Below are 14,001 nucleotides of genomic sequence, written 5' to 3' on the forward strand. Positions count from 1 at the left end.
GGACAGACAGATACATGGTGTAAAATACGGCAAGAGGTCAAACAAAAATCATTTACATCCAGTGATTTATAAAGTTCTCAATGAATATGTACAGTTTTCATTATATAAATAGGACATATGGAATGTCATTTACACAAACACAAGGCAGGTAAAGGTAGAGCACATCCTCCGATAATTCTTATTTAGATATCGTTCAATAATGATTTACTTAATCAACATTATATTAAGAGTCACTCCTCTCCTCTTTACATAACATTTTTTCCATTAATATCAATGCCATTGATGTATGGCTCTCACATCAAACCTCATTCTAACATGATACTTTTCTACATAAGCCCCCCGTAATTAATATTTTTATAGGAAGGAACCAAATGAAAGACTGTTGTGAAGGGTCCTTCAGAAATCTTGGCGGTTATTAAATCTTAAAGTTATTATCATCATCATGTACTCCCAACAGAGACATTTGAACACAGAGACATAAATTAATCTTCTCAGTCAAACAGAGTCGTGACAGTCTGGTAGTTCTGACCCATCGCACTCATAACACCTGGCCAATTCCGTAATACATACTTGTACTGTGTTCATCAAAGATCTCATGTTAACTTAATTCCAAGAGGGAGAAGGGTTACTCTTAAAGGAGTACTTAGCGTTAGCACAGTGACTGGAAGTTTATGGTAACTGCTAGCATGCTAGTAAATACCATACACTTCCAGTCATCGGCTAACGGTAGTGAGCATTGGCTAGCAAAACTACAGCACCGCTAACTTCCTTCACACTGGATGAAGAGACAAACATGGTATCCATGAGTTCATCTGACTCTGGGGAAGAAGATAAATGCCAAAATATCCCTTGAAGGTTAACATTTATCAACACATCAATACCATGTCTGTTTTAACCATTTTACTTGTAAATAAAATCACCGCCAACATAAAAAAAAAAATGATTTAATGACAAGACTGACTTTCCAAGTCATTGTGGAGCCCTTCTCTGTCCTCTTGAAGAGCAAGAACAATGTCCTTCTAAGGAGAGATTGAAGAGCTACATAGGAATCTGTCACGTCAGAAACCATTTTAAAGCTTAGTGTCCTCTTCACAATGTTCAGTTGGTTACCACAGTGATGGGAAGCATCATGCAAGGACATGATAGAAGTAATGTGTGTGTCTCTGTCCTCTCCACAATTCTTCCTCTGTCCACTCAGCTCCAGTGAGCAGGCGCCCCTGAAACTGACGGCCGAACAATACCCTTTGGAGAAGGCTTGGATCCAAACCAGGACATCTGAAAAACACAGCAATGTTTTCGCATTATATCAAATGAAATACATGCAACACTGGACTATTACTATAGTAACAACTGGGGAAGGGCCGGGCGCTGGAAAAATAGGAGGGAATTCATCTGGCAACTGGAGGGCTGCTGGGTTCACATCCTGAAGACATTCCCCTATTGTTGGGCCCTTGAGGAAGGCCCTTAACCCCACAACTAGCTCTCCACCCAGGGGTGCTGCATTGCAGCTTGACCCTGTGCTTGTCTCAACTGTATATGTGATGTGTGCTTGAAAGCTATGGTAGCCCAGACTGTTGTCTCTTTCCAATTTTATATGACACATGAATTGTCCATTTTTTATACTCTTCTATAAATTCCCTATTCGCCAGTCTCTAATGAACTATATGCTTGCAACTGTTGCGCACAGCAGGTGCCTTAAGTCCGTGTCTTCTTCATGTGTTTGTACAGCACTGATGAAGGCATAAGGTCCAAACATATTAGCACTTCCACCTTCTGTATTTTTCAGAGCATGGATTCAATTAATGATTCTATTTTTTCCATCTCGGCCTCCTTGGGTTTTTCCCTTTTCATGGTTTTGAGTGCGAGTACTTTTGGAACTCCACAGATATTCTCTCCCACGCACCGGCCGCCTTTTATTCTAGCCTGTGCACAAAGCCTCACACCGGCTTCCTAGCCTCTAAAATAACAATCCTCCTCCGGATGCAGCTTGGGTATTCAAAAATAAACAAATAGCAAGTGCATTTAAGAAATGAGGCCGATTGAGAACAAAAAAGTGTCATGGCCTATTTCATTTGATACACGCTGGCTGTGTTATGGCCATAACGCCCAATCATTTGACACAGAAGTATCAGGGGACAGATGTCTGAAAGGAGAAAGTCACCTTGTACTCCAGTGTCTCTTTTAACATGTCCTCTTCCTCACCAGTGAAGTTCAGCAACACAGACACCGCTCGGATCAGCTGATAGGCCTATGAGACAGAAGGAGAGGGGGACAGAGAGAGATTTAGACTTCAGCCAAGACCATAGACATCCAATACTGAGGGGTCTAGCTACGATAACAGGGACCAGGTAGATTGCTCTCACCTCAGCCTCTCTGGACGACATAAATTTTAGCACCACGTGTTTGAGGTACTCGAAGTTGATCTCTCGTGAGTCATTGAGGTCAGAAGTGTTGGTGACAGTGGTGTTTGGGCCAGGGGCTGGGGATGCAGCGGGCTCTGTAAAAGTTCTGTCTAGCCTCTCCTGCCTCTCTCCTCTCCCTTCCTGGGCCCTTTCCTTCTCCTCAAACTCAGTTTCAGGCTTCAACTTCTGCAACAGGAACACACAGGCACAAACTATCACACGGACCATATTCAATCAACGGAACAAAAAAATGATTAGATTTAGATTGGATTCTCATACTAAAACAAAAAGGTATCTAAATGTCTCACCAGCTCCTTCTGCAAGGTCCTCTTCAGCTCGGCTAGCCTCTGCTGCAGCTGCTTAATGGTCTGTAAAGCAACAGGTTTCCAATCAATAATAGCACACACAAATGAACCTGCTCCAGATATTTCAGACAAGGAGTAATTATCCAAACATGCCTGTGTGGTGATCATGGTTTTCGTTTGGTCCAGTACTGACCTTGTTCTTGTCACTAAGCTGCTGCTCCAGGTCTCTGTTGGCCTCCTGCATGTGGTCCAGGTCGTCCACAGTCACGGTCCCATTCTGGTCCGGTTCACACACCTCTGGAGTCTGCAGCTGCAACGTCAGGGTCTCCACCTCCACCTCCAGCTCAGACACCTGAGACACACACACACACACACACACAGTCAGAAAACACATACAAAAAGTCCAATCTGTAATGACAGACTTGAGTCATGTACAGTATGAAAGCTAAAAAGGACATTAAGAACAGGTTTATAGTGTCTTAATGGCTGTGCCAGCTGTGTGTTCAGACCCGTGACTGGCAGGAGTCCAGATGCTCGTTCTGGGTGAGGAGCTCCTGCCTCAGGCTGACCAGCTGGCTGTCCTTCTCCTCCTCCCTCTCCTGGGCCCATGCCCGCAGCCTCTCCCCCTCCTCCTGCAGCTGGGACAGGGAGCTCTGGGCCCTCTGCAGCTCTGCAACATAAACACAGTAGAAGGGAGCATCAGACACCACACGGTATGAAGTCAACTTCCAAATTCACATAGCATGGGAGACAGAGGAAAAGTGCACCCGACAACAGAGAAATCAAGTGTTGACCATTGCGAAGTGTTTGGAGTTCCTCCTCTCTCTGCTTCAGCTGCTCAGTGACGTGGGCCAGTTCCTGCGATGTTGTTTGATGTGACGCCGTCATCTGTCCTACCTGGAAAAGACCGTGAACGTCCAATTTATTTATGAGCACAATCGACAAGCTGAATTCATGAATTTGAAAAACACATCACTCAAACTGCCAGAGTATGATTAAGCCAATAGCATTGGCAAGTTTTGTAAACCTCATTCCAACAGAGTGTAGAGAATATAGTTTGTTATTTAAAAGAGTACAGAAATGTACAATGTAAGTGTGATGTCTCTCCAGACCTGTAGTTGGAGCTCCTCCTTCTGCTTCCTGGTGTCCTCCAGAGCCATGGCTATCTCCACACTCACCGTCTGCCTGCTGCTCAGCTCTGACTGGGGTGACATACAGGGACATCATTAAAAAAAGAATTTCTTAAAACTCTTGTTTGTTTATCAGGAAATCCGTGACTTCCTGTTTTCAACTGACTGCCTAATATAAAGCAGGAAGTGTGTCTGACCCTAGCCTGCTCCAGCTCCTCTTCCAGTCTCCTCAGAGCCACGTCAGCTTCATCCCTCCCTCTCAGCAGACATCCTCTCGCCTCCTCCAACTCACGCTGGGAAACACGAAACAGAGATGGGTGGGTGAGAGAGATGTGGGATAGGGACAGAGAAACACAGATAAAGGGATGTTAAAGAAAGAAAAGCAGAAAGAGGGTGTAGGAACACAGCCTTGTTTGAGTCCCGTTCCATGCCAGCCCTGTAGCCGAGATCAAATTACATGGCAACAGATTACCAATCCACCGAGACCAGTGGATAAACTGGTATTTGATCATTTCGATGCAGATTTTGAGCAAAGTGAAAATGTGCCTTAACAGTCAGGCAACAAAACTATGCAGCACATATCACTGTGAACAGTTCAGTGAACTAAAATGTCAACATCTACAGATCAAGTGAGAGCTGACAACTGTAACTCACAATCCTAGCTTGGGCAGAGGTCTGCTCTGTGTCTTTCTCTGTCTGCAGTGCAGTGAGCTGCTCCTCCAGCCGGCCTGCCCTCTCCTGGCCCTGCTGCTGCAGACTGACCCTCTCCACACCCCACTCGGCCTGCTGGGGGTGAGCACAGGGGGAAAGGGCAGTCTCAGCATCACACATGCTTACATTAACTGTGTCCCTGGCTCCCATAAAATACACAAAGAAGTCTAATCAGCCTAAATAAGAGGTTCAACTGCATTTGCTCCAGCCTCAGCTTCAACTTCATTTACAGTGGTGGTAGAGCACCTTTCACAGTAATCGGACAAATATTTACCAGTTTGTCCAGAAGTGCTTGCTTGTCAGTGACCTGCTGCTCAGTGTTCTTGAGCCTCTCGTTGCTCTCCTGCACCTGCTGTTCCAGACCTGCAATCTGTAAGACAGAGCGCAACATGGGGCCGTATGTGAGAGCACAAGAAGACAGAGAGCACAGGTCTGAAATGCTTACATCCTTCTCTCCCACCAGTGCCCGTTCTCTTACCTGTTCGTCCGTTCTCTCTCTGTAGTTCTTGGAAGAGTCGTCTTTGTGCCGTAGCAGGTTCTGTAGTTCAGTTACATGGTGGTTGATTCTGGATATCTGGGAGAGTAAAGATACAATATGCTTACCAGATGTGTTCACACAATTGTTCATTTGTTGATGTTATGCAATGGAGCATCTAAGCCAGTTGCATGTGAAGTAGTATATCATTGTGATGAAGAGGCTGTTTACCTGAGTCTCCAGTGAGCTAACTGTGTCCGCATGGTTGGTGCGTGCCTGCAGCAGCTCCACTCTCGTGTCCTCCAGCGTCTGCTCCAGAGTGGACTTCTACACATTACCACACAGGGGGGGGGAGGGGGAGACAAGGATTGCTCAACACTTGAACTGACCATCTGCACTGACTCTCTGCACCTTAGCACACATGCACTCACTCACATACCCATATGCACAAACACACTCACGCTGCATACACACCACGAGTACTCCTATTGGACTTTATTTATTATTGCTAAAAATATCTCCATATCCCACTTCCCTGGCACACGTGTAAATATTATACTTTACATTTGTTTGAGTGCCTTCCTTGTATTTATACTTTTGCTAAATGTTTATTCTATTGTTACTCCATTAACCCTTCACACTCGTACCCGTATGTATGCAGGTTGAAAATGGCAGATTTGGACACTGATAAGCGGCTAAATTGGAACGAAGGGGCTGAACAGTAAGATGCTATAAATGATGTCAGATCTCAGGCTCTGTGCTTCACAGCGCTGTCTGCGTTTTGACTGACAGCTGTTCTGAAGATGAGCACCGAATGGGATCAGTAGTTGCCTCCATCCCTCACGCTTATTGGGCAACTGGAAGAAATTGGCCACAGAACACGCACCTAAATGCACTCACAATTCCTTTCTATGATCATTACATTTACATTTAAGTCATTTAGCAGACGCTCTTATCCAGAGCGACTTACAAATTGGTGCATTCACCTTATGACATCCAGTGGAACAGTCACTTTACAATAGTGCATCTAAATCTTAAAGGGGGGGGGTGAGAGGGATTACTTATCCTATCCTAGGTATTCCTTAAAGAGGTGGGGTTTCAGGTGTCTCCGGAAGGTGGTGATTGACTCCGCTGTCCTGGCGTCGTGAGGGAGTTTGTTCCACCATTGGGGGGCCAGAGCAGCGAACAGTTTTGACTGGGCTGAGTGGGATGATCGGTTTCTCTGAATTGCCTTGTGGAAGCCTAACTAAGTTAGTATTTTAGAACTTTGCTAATCGTGTTGGCAATAGAGCAACCTTCCAAATGATGCCCACCTGACCGTTTTGGGATTTCGTAAGCAGTAATTGTGTGAGGCGGGGCTGCAGGGCTGTGCTCAAAACAACTACAAGTGTGTTCGCTCTAGTTCCTCAACGCCACAGCTAGGAGAGCTCTAAAAACACCTTTCTAGTTGAAGACTCTTCTTTGAGTCATCAAAGTACATGGAAGTGACTTAGGAACTGTGCACACTTTGGAGACAGCAGTTAGTCCTCGCAGTCAAACCCTTGTTATTATTTTGTCTTATGTTGCACCTACACCACATTCTTTCAGGAACATTCTTATGTTAAGACATTTATCCAGAATATTTTAAGATTTGCTTATCAACAAACGTGGCAGAAAATACAGTAAATGTAAAATGCACAAAATCAACAGTGCAATGTGTCGTGTCAGGTGTACTGCTGTATCCTGAACTTTGGTCTAATGACTTCCCCATAATCTTCTAACTGCTCTCTTTCAATTGCTACTGTGCTTATGCATTTCATATTTCTTCTGTAAGAAACATTTCAATTTAGCCCTGTCCATATAGGCCAAGGGTTAAGCTTCTATTTGTGTTCATTATTTTCTCGATTCTTATGGTTGTCGTACTGTTGAAAGGTGAACCTGCAAGTAAGCATTTCATTGTACCGTGTACACCATGTGTTTCTGTCCACATGACTAATAAACTTGACTTGAAATGCGTCACCATTCAAATCTAATTTTATTCGCCGCCTACTTCGTAAACAACAGATGTGGACTAACAGTGAAATGCTTACTTACGGTTCTCTATGGTCTTTTCCTATACCAATTCCACAGGAGTCCCTCTGTCTTTAGGATTAGCTGACTGCTGTAGTTACCTCTTTGAGCAGCTCCTGGAGGAGCTCGTCTTCACTCAGGTTGCCCTGCAGACGTCTCTCCAGAGAGGAGACCTTCTCCTGCAGGTCCAGCAGCACACGCTCCCTGTCCTCATCAGTCACTGTTGCCTGGGGACCACAACAGGGAGAGAGAGGGATGGGTCAATTACAGAGCACACTGGGTGAGGAGGAGGGGTTAGATATGGGCAATTCCATGGTAACGGAAATAAGCTGACACTTCGATTTTTCACTTTAAAATGTATGCCAAACAAAAACATTTACCGGAAAAACTGCAGATTTGGAAAACAGAAATATGGAATTGCCCATATAAGGAGTTACATTGTGATCTGGTCTTACCTTGTGTTGCTGCAGCTTCAGGGCATTGTAATCAGTTTGTAAGGTATAGAGAGACTTCTCTACAGCTGCTTCAGCGCTCCGCGACTGAGAACACACACACACAGAGATTGCTACATTGTGAAATCATTTTATAAACTGTTATCACATTTATCCAACTGTATTCATATGCTGTCATTACAGATATGTACCACTTCAACACAGTGAAAGGATTTTTCAAGGAAGAATCTATGGGTTAGAGGGCTAACCTTCTGGAAGTCCTCAGACACCTGTTGGATGACCTTCTGCAGGTTCTGGCCTCTGCCCTCCAGCTCAGCGATCTTCTTCTCCGCCTTCTCCTTGACCTCCAGCAACTCCTTTCTTAAATGAGACACACACACACACACAACCCTGTACTGTTAGACAACAACCAAATCCTCAGGCAACCCAGAAGAAAACAGGCAAACTCGCCCTTATACAATTAATTTGTTTGAAAAGAGGTTAGGGGAGCAAGATCTTGCAATCACTGTGTCCTGTCCTAACCTTTCGATCTCCAGCTCGGTGTTGAGCCGGCAACTCTCCTGATGCTCCTCTCCCAGAGCCCGCAGCTTCTCCTGGGCTTCGGACAAACCCTTCTTGGCCGTCTGCAGCTCGGTCTCCTTCTGCTGGAGCTCTCGCTCCCGCAGGCCCTGCTGCTCCTCCTTCCTCAGTAACTACCAGAACGAAACAGGAGACACCACAGAAAGGACGTCACTAAAACAAAATGTCTAACTACTATTATTGTCTAGGGTAATAGGAACACTTTTTTTCTCCCACCAAAGTGCTGTTTAACCAAGGTGGATGGCTACCGACATAGCTACAGCTTGGATCAGAATAGACAGACAGATAAAGCATAAAACTACCATGTGTTTTGATTTGCCTCCTACATGCCACGTGGTGGGTTAGAGTTAGACAGTAGGACCTTGTTGTCAGTAGTGCGTACCATGTGTTTGACTTTGGCGAGCTCCTGCTGCTGGAAGCCATCCAGCTCGTCCAGGTCATCCCTCTTCTGGAACAGAGTAAGGCTCTGCTCCATCATCTCATCTAGCCGCACAGACAGAGATGCCTTCTCCTGAGGGGCCCCAGACAGAAGAGATCTCTCATCTACACAGGCAATGACTGACTGGCTGAATGAGAACCTAGAATATTAGTTAGATGTTAGGAGTACCTGCTCCAGCGTAGACATCCTTTCCATCCATTCCTACAGACAAAGACAGGAATTAATCGAACTATAAACACACACAAACGTATGCCTCATGGTGCAAAGGATATGATGCTCACCTGATCTTTCTTGTCCAGGGCCAAAGCCATGCCCTCGGCCATTTTGGCTCTATTGGTCTGGTGAGTCTCATTCTGGTCCTGCAGTTTCCTCATGGAGGCTGCATAGTAAAAGAGAGAAAGAGGGGAGAGAGAGAGAGAATGAGCAATAGAACTGGCTAGCCAAAGATGTCTCAATTGAAACAGCAGGTTGTAGATTTGTCAGTGGTTAGTAGCTGCTAGCTTTGAAAGCGTGAGAGTAATATTGACCATAGAATGTGTCCAGTAAGCAAAAGCTAGGCGTTTCCCAGAAGCAGGCAAGCAGTGCATCTAACCATGGCCAACACAGACATCCCAAATTGACTTATTTGTATAGATGTTTATTGTTATTGGTTACATTAGTACATTGGTGTTCGTTATAACATTGATTAATATAAAAAAGGGGAAGTAAGACATTTACATACTGATAAAACTTCCACTGTTTTATATGGTCTCACATAATTGTCATAGCAGAAATACTTACCTACTTCCAAACAGTGCCACAAACATTTAAAAACAATTATGTCAACAAGCATGTAAGTCCCTTGTTTCAACAATATATATATATATATTTTAAAATATGGAAACCTATAGACGTGACAGCATAAGATTCTGAACCCCTCCTTGATCGATTGACGGTGCGTTGGGTCACCATTACCACAGCCAGCAGACAAACAAATGAGAGAAAGAAAGAACGCAAAACGGGAGGAGATTGGAGAATAAAGGTACGTACAATCCTGATGTTTTTCTAATGCAATTTCAAGCTTGTCCTTGGTCTTCTGCATAAGTCGGAGCTGCTCAGCGTAGTCTAGAGGCAGGAGGTGTGGTGATGGAACACCAACAGCACATAAAACGAACACGTACACACACACACACAGGAAAGGGGGGCAGGTGGATGAGGGTAAAAGCCATGGGGAGGAGGAGGAATAAAAATAAAAACATGATTGAGAAAAAAAATGGGAGAAAAAAAAAATGATTTTCTTAGATGAGAAAACCATCCTGGTTAAGAGGCTGTGTGAAGATGTGCAACCTTTAACCTTTTCTAAGGGGTCATACACACACCACCTCTAAGGGAGGGAGTAGCTATCACACTAATCTGGAGAGAAAAAAAAAAACACAGAACCTAAAAGGTAGACTAAATGCCATGGCATTTGCTCTTAATGTTCACCAGATGGAAATGTGGTAAATGATAAAGAAACATTGTAAAAGATACCATATCATACCATTTGTAAGGGCGGTGTTAAGTTCAAAAGCCATGAGGTTGAGACTGAAGCCAGACACCCGTTGGTTATGTGACCTTTCACCTGAGCGTACTGCTCTTGGTAAAAAGCTGTCTAAGTACACTAGACACAGATCTAGAATCAGCTTACCCACCACCAAACCATAATTGTTGTTGGGGTAAATGCAAAACTAACCTTAGATGAGTGTCTAGGCCTGGGTGCAACCACCTCATCCTACTCTGATTAAACAGGTTCCAAACAGACATGTCTTACCTGATAGTTTGGCCTCCAGCTTGCGAATCTGATCATTCCTCCTGAGGATCTGGGAAGAGAGGTCGTCCCTGGAGCTACTGCCATCAGAGGCCTGGAGGTCAACACAAACACAGAGAATAGAGGGGTTCCTCATCAGCACAGCAGGTCACACTGGAGCTTCCATGGTTATGTGGCAGAAGGTACTAGAAATATATGTTGTGGATGTTGAAGAGTCTGAAATATCCCACTTAAAAGATATATCAAAACGATATTTCATATCAGAGGTACCCAACTCATGTCTATGAGTGTGTTTAGGGCAATTCCATGGTAACAGAATGATGCCGAGACTCAATTACAAAAAAAAAAAAAAAAAAAAAAAAAAAAAACAATTACTTCAAATTTAAACAAACCATGCAACTCTATGCACAAGGACTACTTTTAACAATTTCCAGTGAACATTTTACAAAATCACATTTTACTCGGGGAACAGTGCAGATGCAAACCGTCATTGTTACCAAACTTTGCATTTGCACTGCTCTTCGTGCAAATGTGTTGTTCAATTTTCTGTGGAAATGGCCCTTTACCTAAATTTGATGTCATCCTGATTTCACTTCACTACAAATTTGATGAGGGATAGCCTACCAGTTGATTTGATCTCACTGCCAGTCAATGACTTAAATAATTCAAAACGGTGCAAATGAGAAAGGAAAGACATCAGCCCCAAGACACTGGATCTGGCGAACACTGTAAAATCAGCCACTCCATTCATAGTGTCAAACATGGAGGGGTGGGGCAGAAAATACCAACTGAACAGATCAACACTTCTGATGCTTTTCCAATAACATCAACACAATTCAGTATCTAATGATATTCTGAAAGTTATATCAAGTCTAAAACAGCAGTGCAATGTGGAAAACAGCATCACATTGACTACTAACTAGCCTCAAAGATTTAAGCGGAATAGTCTCAACATTCAGTATGTTAAGCTACCTTCTCCAAAAGAGAAAAGGACCATTGTGTGTGTTTGTTCTAGTGCCTACTTGTCATGTGAACAGAGCAGGGCAGATCTGACACCTGAGCTGGAGCTTCATGTTACACAGGTTTGTGCCTTATGACTCAACAATGCATTAAAGGCATAGTTTGGGATTTTGGCAATTACTTTGTATGCATCTGCTTCCGGTATGAAGAAAGTTGAGTTTTGCTAGCTATTGCTAACTAATGTTAGCGCAATTACAAAGTCTACAGGAACAGCTAGCATGCTTGCTGTTTCCATAGACTTCCAGTCATTGCGCTTAAACTAGTTAGCAATTGCGCTAATGCTAGTTAGCAACTTCCTTCAAACTGAATGCAGAGACATAAAAATGATGTTTAAGACATCATCCGACTCTGGGTAAGTAAAGAACAGGCCTCATTGCCGAATCCTGAACTATCCCTTTAACCTGCTCTACAATGGGGAATATTTCTGAATTAATGTCATCATTGACAAAAGAGTGGTGGTATCGTACATTTACACACTTGACCATGGAATCCACTAGCTTCTGGATGCCGATCTCCAGACACACCTAACCATATAATAACAGGCGAGGTGACTCACTGACTCAAATCATAATCCAAGAGACACTGTCGACTTGTATATAAAAAGACAATTACACCAAACGTCAAATTGCAGCAAATTGCTTCACTGCTCTTTCCCTGTAAGTCTTGTACATTAGGCCTACTTTTTTGCTGATATTCATAAAGCCAATAGTGAATGCAGCACTGTTGACATCACGATGCAGGGGCGTTCTGATATGCTGCATGTAAACGGTAGTGAATTACATCATCATGACAGTCCCTGGGGCTCTTATCTGGCCACAGAGGGAAACACTAATGGAGGGCCTGGGCCATTACGGTCAGGTAGGGGCCACAGAATCTCTCAAAACACTGAGAAAGCCTGTCATGTTATAGACCAGTTATGTTGAATTGAAAGAGTGTGAAGGATATAAATTACCTTTGTTTGCATTTCATATGTGCAAAACTTAAGCCTATTCAAATTAGAGGCCAGAAGCCATCTTTTTTTTCCTTGAGGTCTTCCTTGTAGAATAGCCTGGGTAACCTTGTTTCGTGTCATATGACCAACTACTCTTCATGGGTTCAAAAGATGACTGGCATGGGCTTTGTGACAGTGAGGTAACAATACTGGTACTTACAAAATCATCCCCGGAGTCTGCTCCCACTGACGTAATGGACTCTTTGCTGCAGGAGCGAGGCATACGGACTCCGGTCCGGGGAGCTGTGGCAGCCTCCTCAGCAATCTTTTTTTTCAATTTGGCAAACATCTCCACCTTGCCTTAGTGTTTCTTTACCCAAGTGTACTGCCTGCTACTAGTTCTCTCCCCAAAAGCTCCACAATGCAAGTGCTCTGTCACTCAGGCTGTGGTCGTTCAGGGTCCCAGAACAACTGTATTCCAGTGTAGCCTCCTCTCACGGGCAGGGGAACTGTCATTGTCATTCCTCTTTCAATCTGAAATAGACAACAGAGTGTGAGTCATGGCAATCAGCACGAAAACTATTAGAGATGTAGAATGAGGATATGCTACAGTCTGTAGCTACCTTATACGTCGTTTTGGCCTTATGATTTGTCATGTCACCAGATTAGTTGACAGATTGGTGATTGCAGGTTTACGAAGACATACATATGAAGAGGCTAATGATATTTCAGCTGGATGACCAGACGATGTAAATTAGCTAGCTGGCTACTCAGTATTGGCAATGATAGCTGCCTGTTTGCTTGCTTTCGTTAGCAGTTTCCGAATAATTCGTTACCATTCTGTAAAAAGCCTAACATTTCGAGATTTAAGAAATCCGTCAGTCCAAGCTAACTGTTCACGGCTGTTTGATCATGAATTCCAGGAAAAGACAGATGATTTCAACAAATGATAGCTATCAGCTAGCTCCCAAGATAGTTATTGTTATCCTAGCTAGCGAATTTAGCCAGCTGATCAAGGGAATCTCTTACCGTATGAACTCCAACAAAGTCACACATTCCTAGAGAAGCCCATTGTGTTTAACGTATTCTCTGCGACGAGTAACAACTCTACCGTTTCCCAATATAATATATCTACAAATATACTGCTTTACGACAAATGTGTTACTATGTCTGGACTCTATTTTGGCTAGCTCACTTACATCAACACGTAATATGCCAGTACACTCTGCGTCCGTGTTCATTGGACAAATCTAAAAGGGTGTGGAAAGGGATTCGCTCTACTTCATGTCAGTCAACAAAAACAGTATGCTGGAACCTGGAGGTCATAAAATGCATTGATTACACACTACGTGGCCAAATGTATGTGGACACTTCTTCAAATTATTGGATTCAGCTATTTCAGCCACACCCGTTGCTGACAGGTGTATACAATCAAGCACACAACCATCATAGGATGCCACCTTTCCAACAAGTCAGTTCATCAAATTTCTTCCCTGGTAGAGCTGTCCTGGTCAACTGTAAGTGTTGTTATTGTGGAGTGTAAACGTCTAATAGCAACAATGGCTCAGCCGCGAAGTGGTAGGTCACACAAGCTCATAGAACGGGTCAGGCAAGTGCTGAAGCTTGAAAGCACATAAAAATGGTCTGTATTTAAACCAAATACTTTTAGACTTTTACTCAAGTAGAAATGTATTGGGTGATTTTTACTTGAGTCATTTTCTA

General features: G+C 43.6%; 1 protein-coding gene across 4 annotated transcripts; it reads right to left on the minus strand.

Moving 5' to 3' along the window:
* Window positions 1-48: 48 nt before the first annotated feature.
* Window positions 49-13,519, minus strand: LOC124036160 (golgin subfamily A member 1-like). 4 transcript variants are annotated; one of them, XM_046350360.1, is made up of 24 exons: window positions 13,309-13,519; window positions 12,500-12,813; window positions 10,332-10,422; window positions 9,572-9,646; window positions 8,824-8,921; window positions 8,711-8,743; window positions 8,486-8,614; window positions 8,047-8,216; window positions 7,773-7,884; window positions 7,528-7,611; window positions 7,174-7,299; window positions 5,255-5,350; window positions 5,027-5,122; window positions 4,823-4,918; window positions 4,492-4,620; window positions 4,035-4,130; window positions 3,820-3,909; window positions 3,502-3,604; window positions 3,217-3,377; window positions 2,901-3,059; window positions 2,711-2,770; window positions 2,364-2,588; window positions 2,162-2,248; window positions 49-1,275 (listed from the first exon to the last, which is right to left on the minus strand). In XM_046350360.1, the coding sequence occupies exons 2-24, from the start codon at window positions 12,626-12,628 to the stop codon at window positions 1,195-1,197; spliced, it is 2,526 nt and encodes an 841-aa protein (XP_046206316.1). In that variant the 5' UTR covers window positions 12,629-12,813; window positions 13,309-13,519; the 3' UTR covers window positions 49-1,194. The 4 variants fall into 4 exon arrangements, with proteins under 4 accessions (XP_046206316.1, XP_046206315.1, XP_046206317.1 ...); XM_046350359.1 differs by having other exon boundaries at window positions 4,492-4,623; window positions 13,309-13,518; XM_046350361.1 differs by lacking the exon at window positions 9,572-9,646 and having other exon boundaries at window positions 4,492-4,623; window positions 13,309-13,518.
* Window positions 13,520-14,001: the final 482 nt, after the last annotated feature.

This window comes from Oncorhynchus gorbuscha, linkage group LG05 (genome assembly GCF_021184085.1).
Source record: "Oncorhynchus gorbuscha isolate QuinsamMale2020 ecotype Even-year linkage group LG05, OgorEven_v1.0, whole genome shotgun sequence".
Classification (NCBI taxonomy): Eukaryota; Metazoa; Chordata; class Actinopteri; order Salmoniformes; family Salmonidae; genus Oncorhynchus; species Oncorhynchus gorbuscha.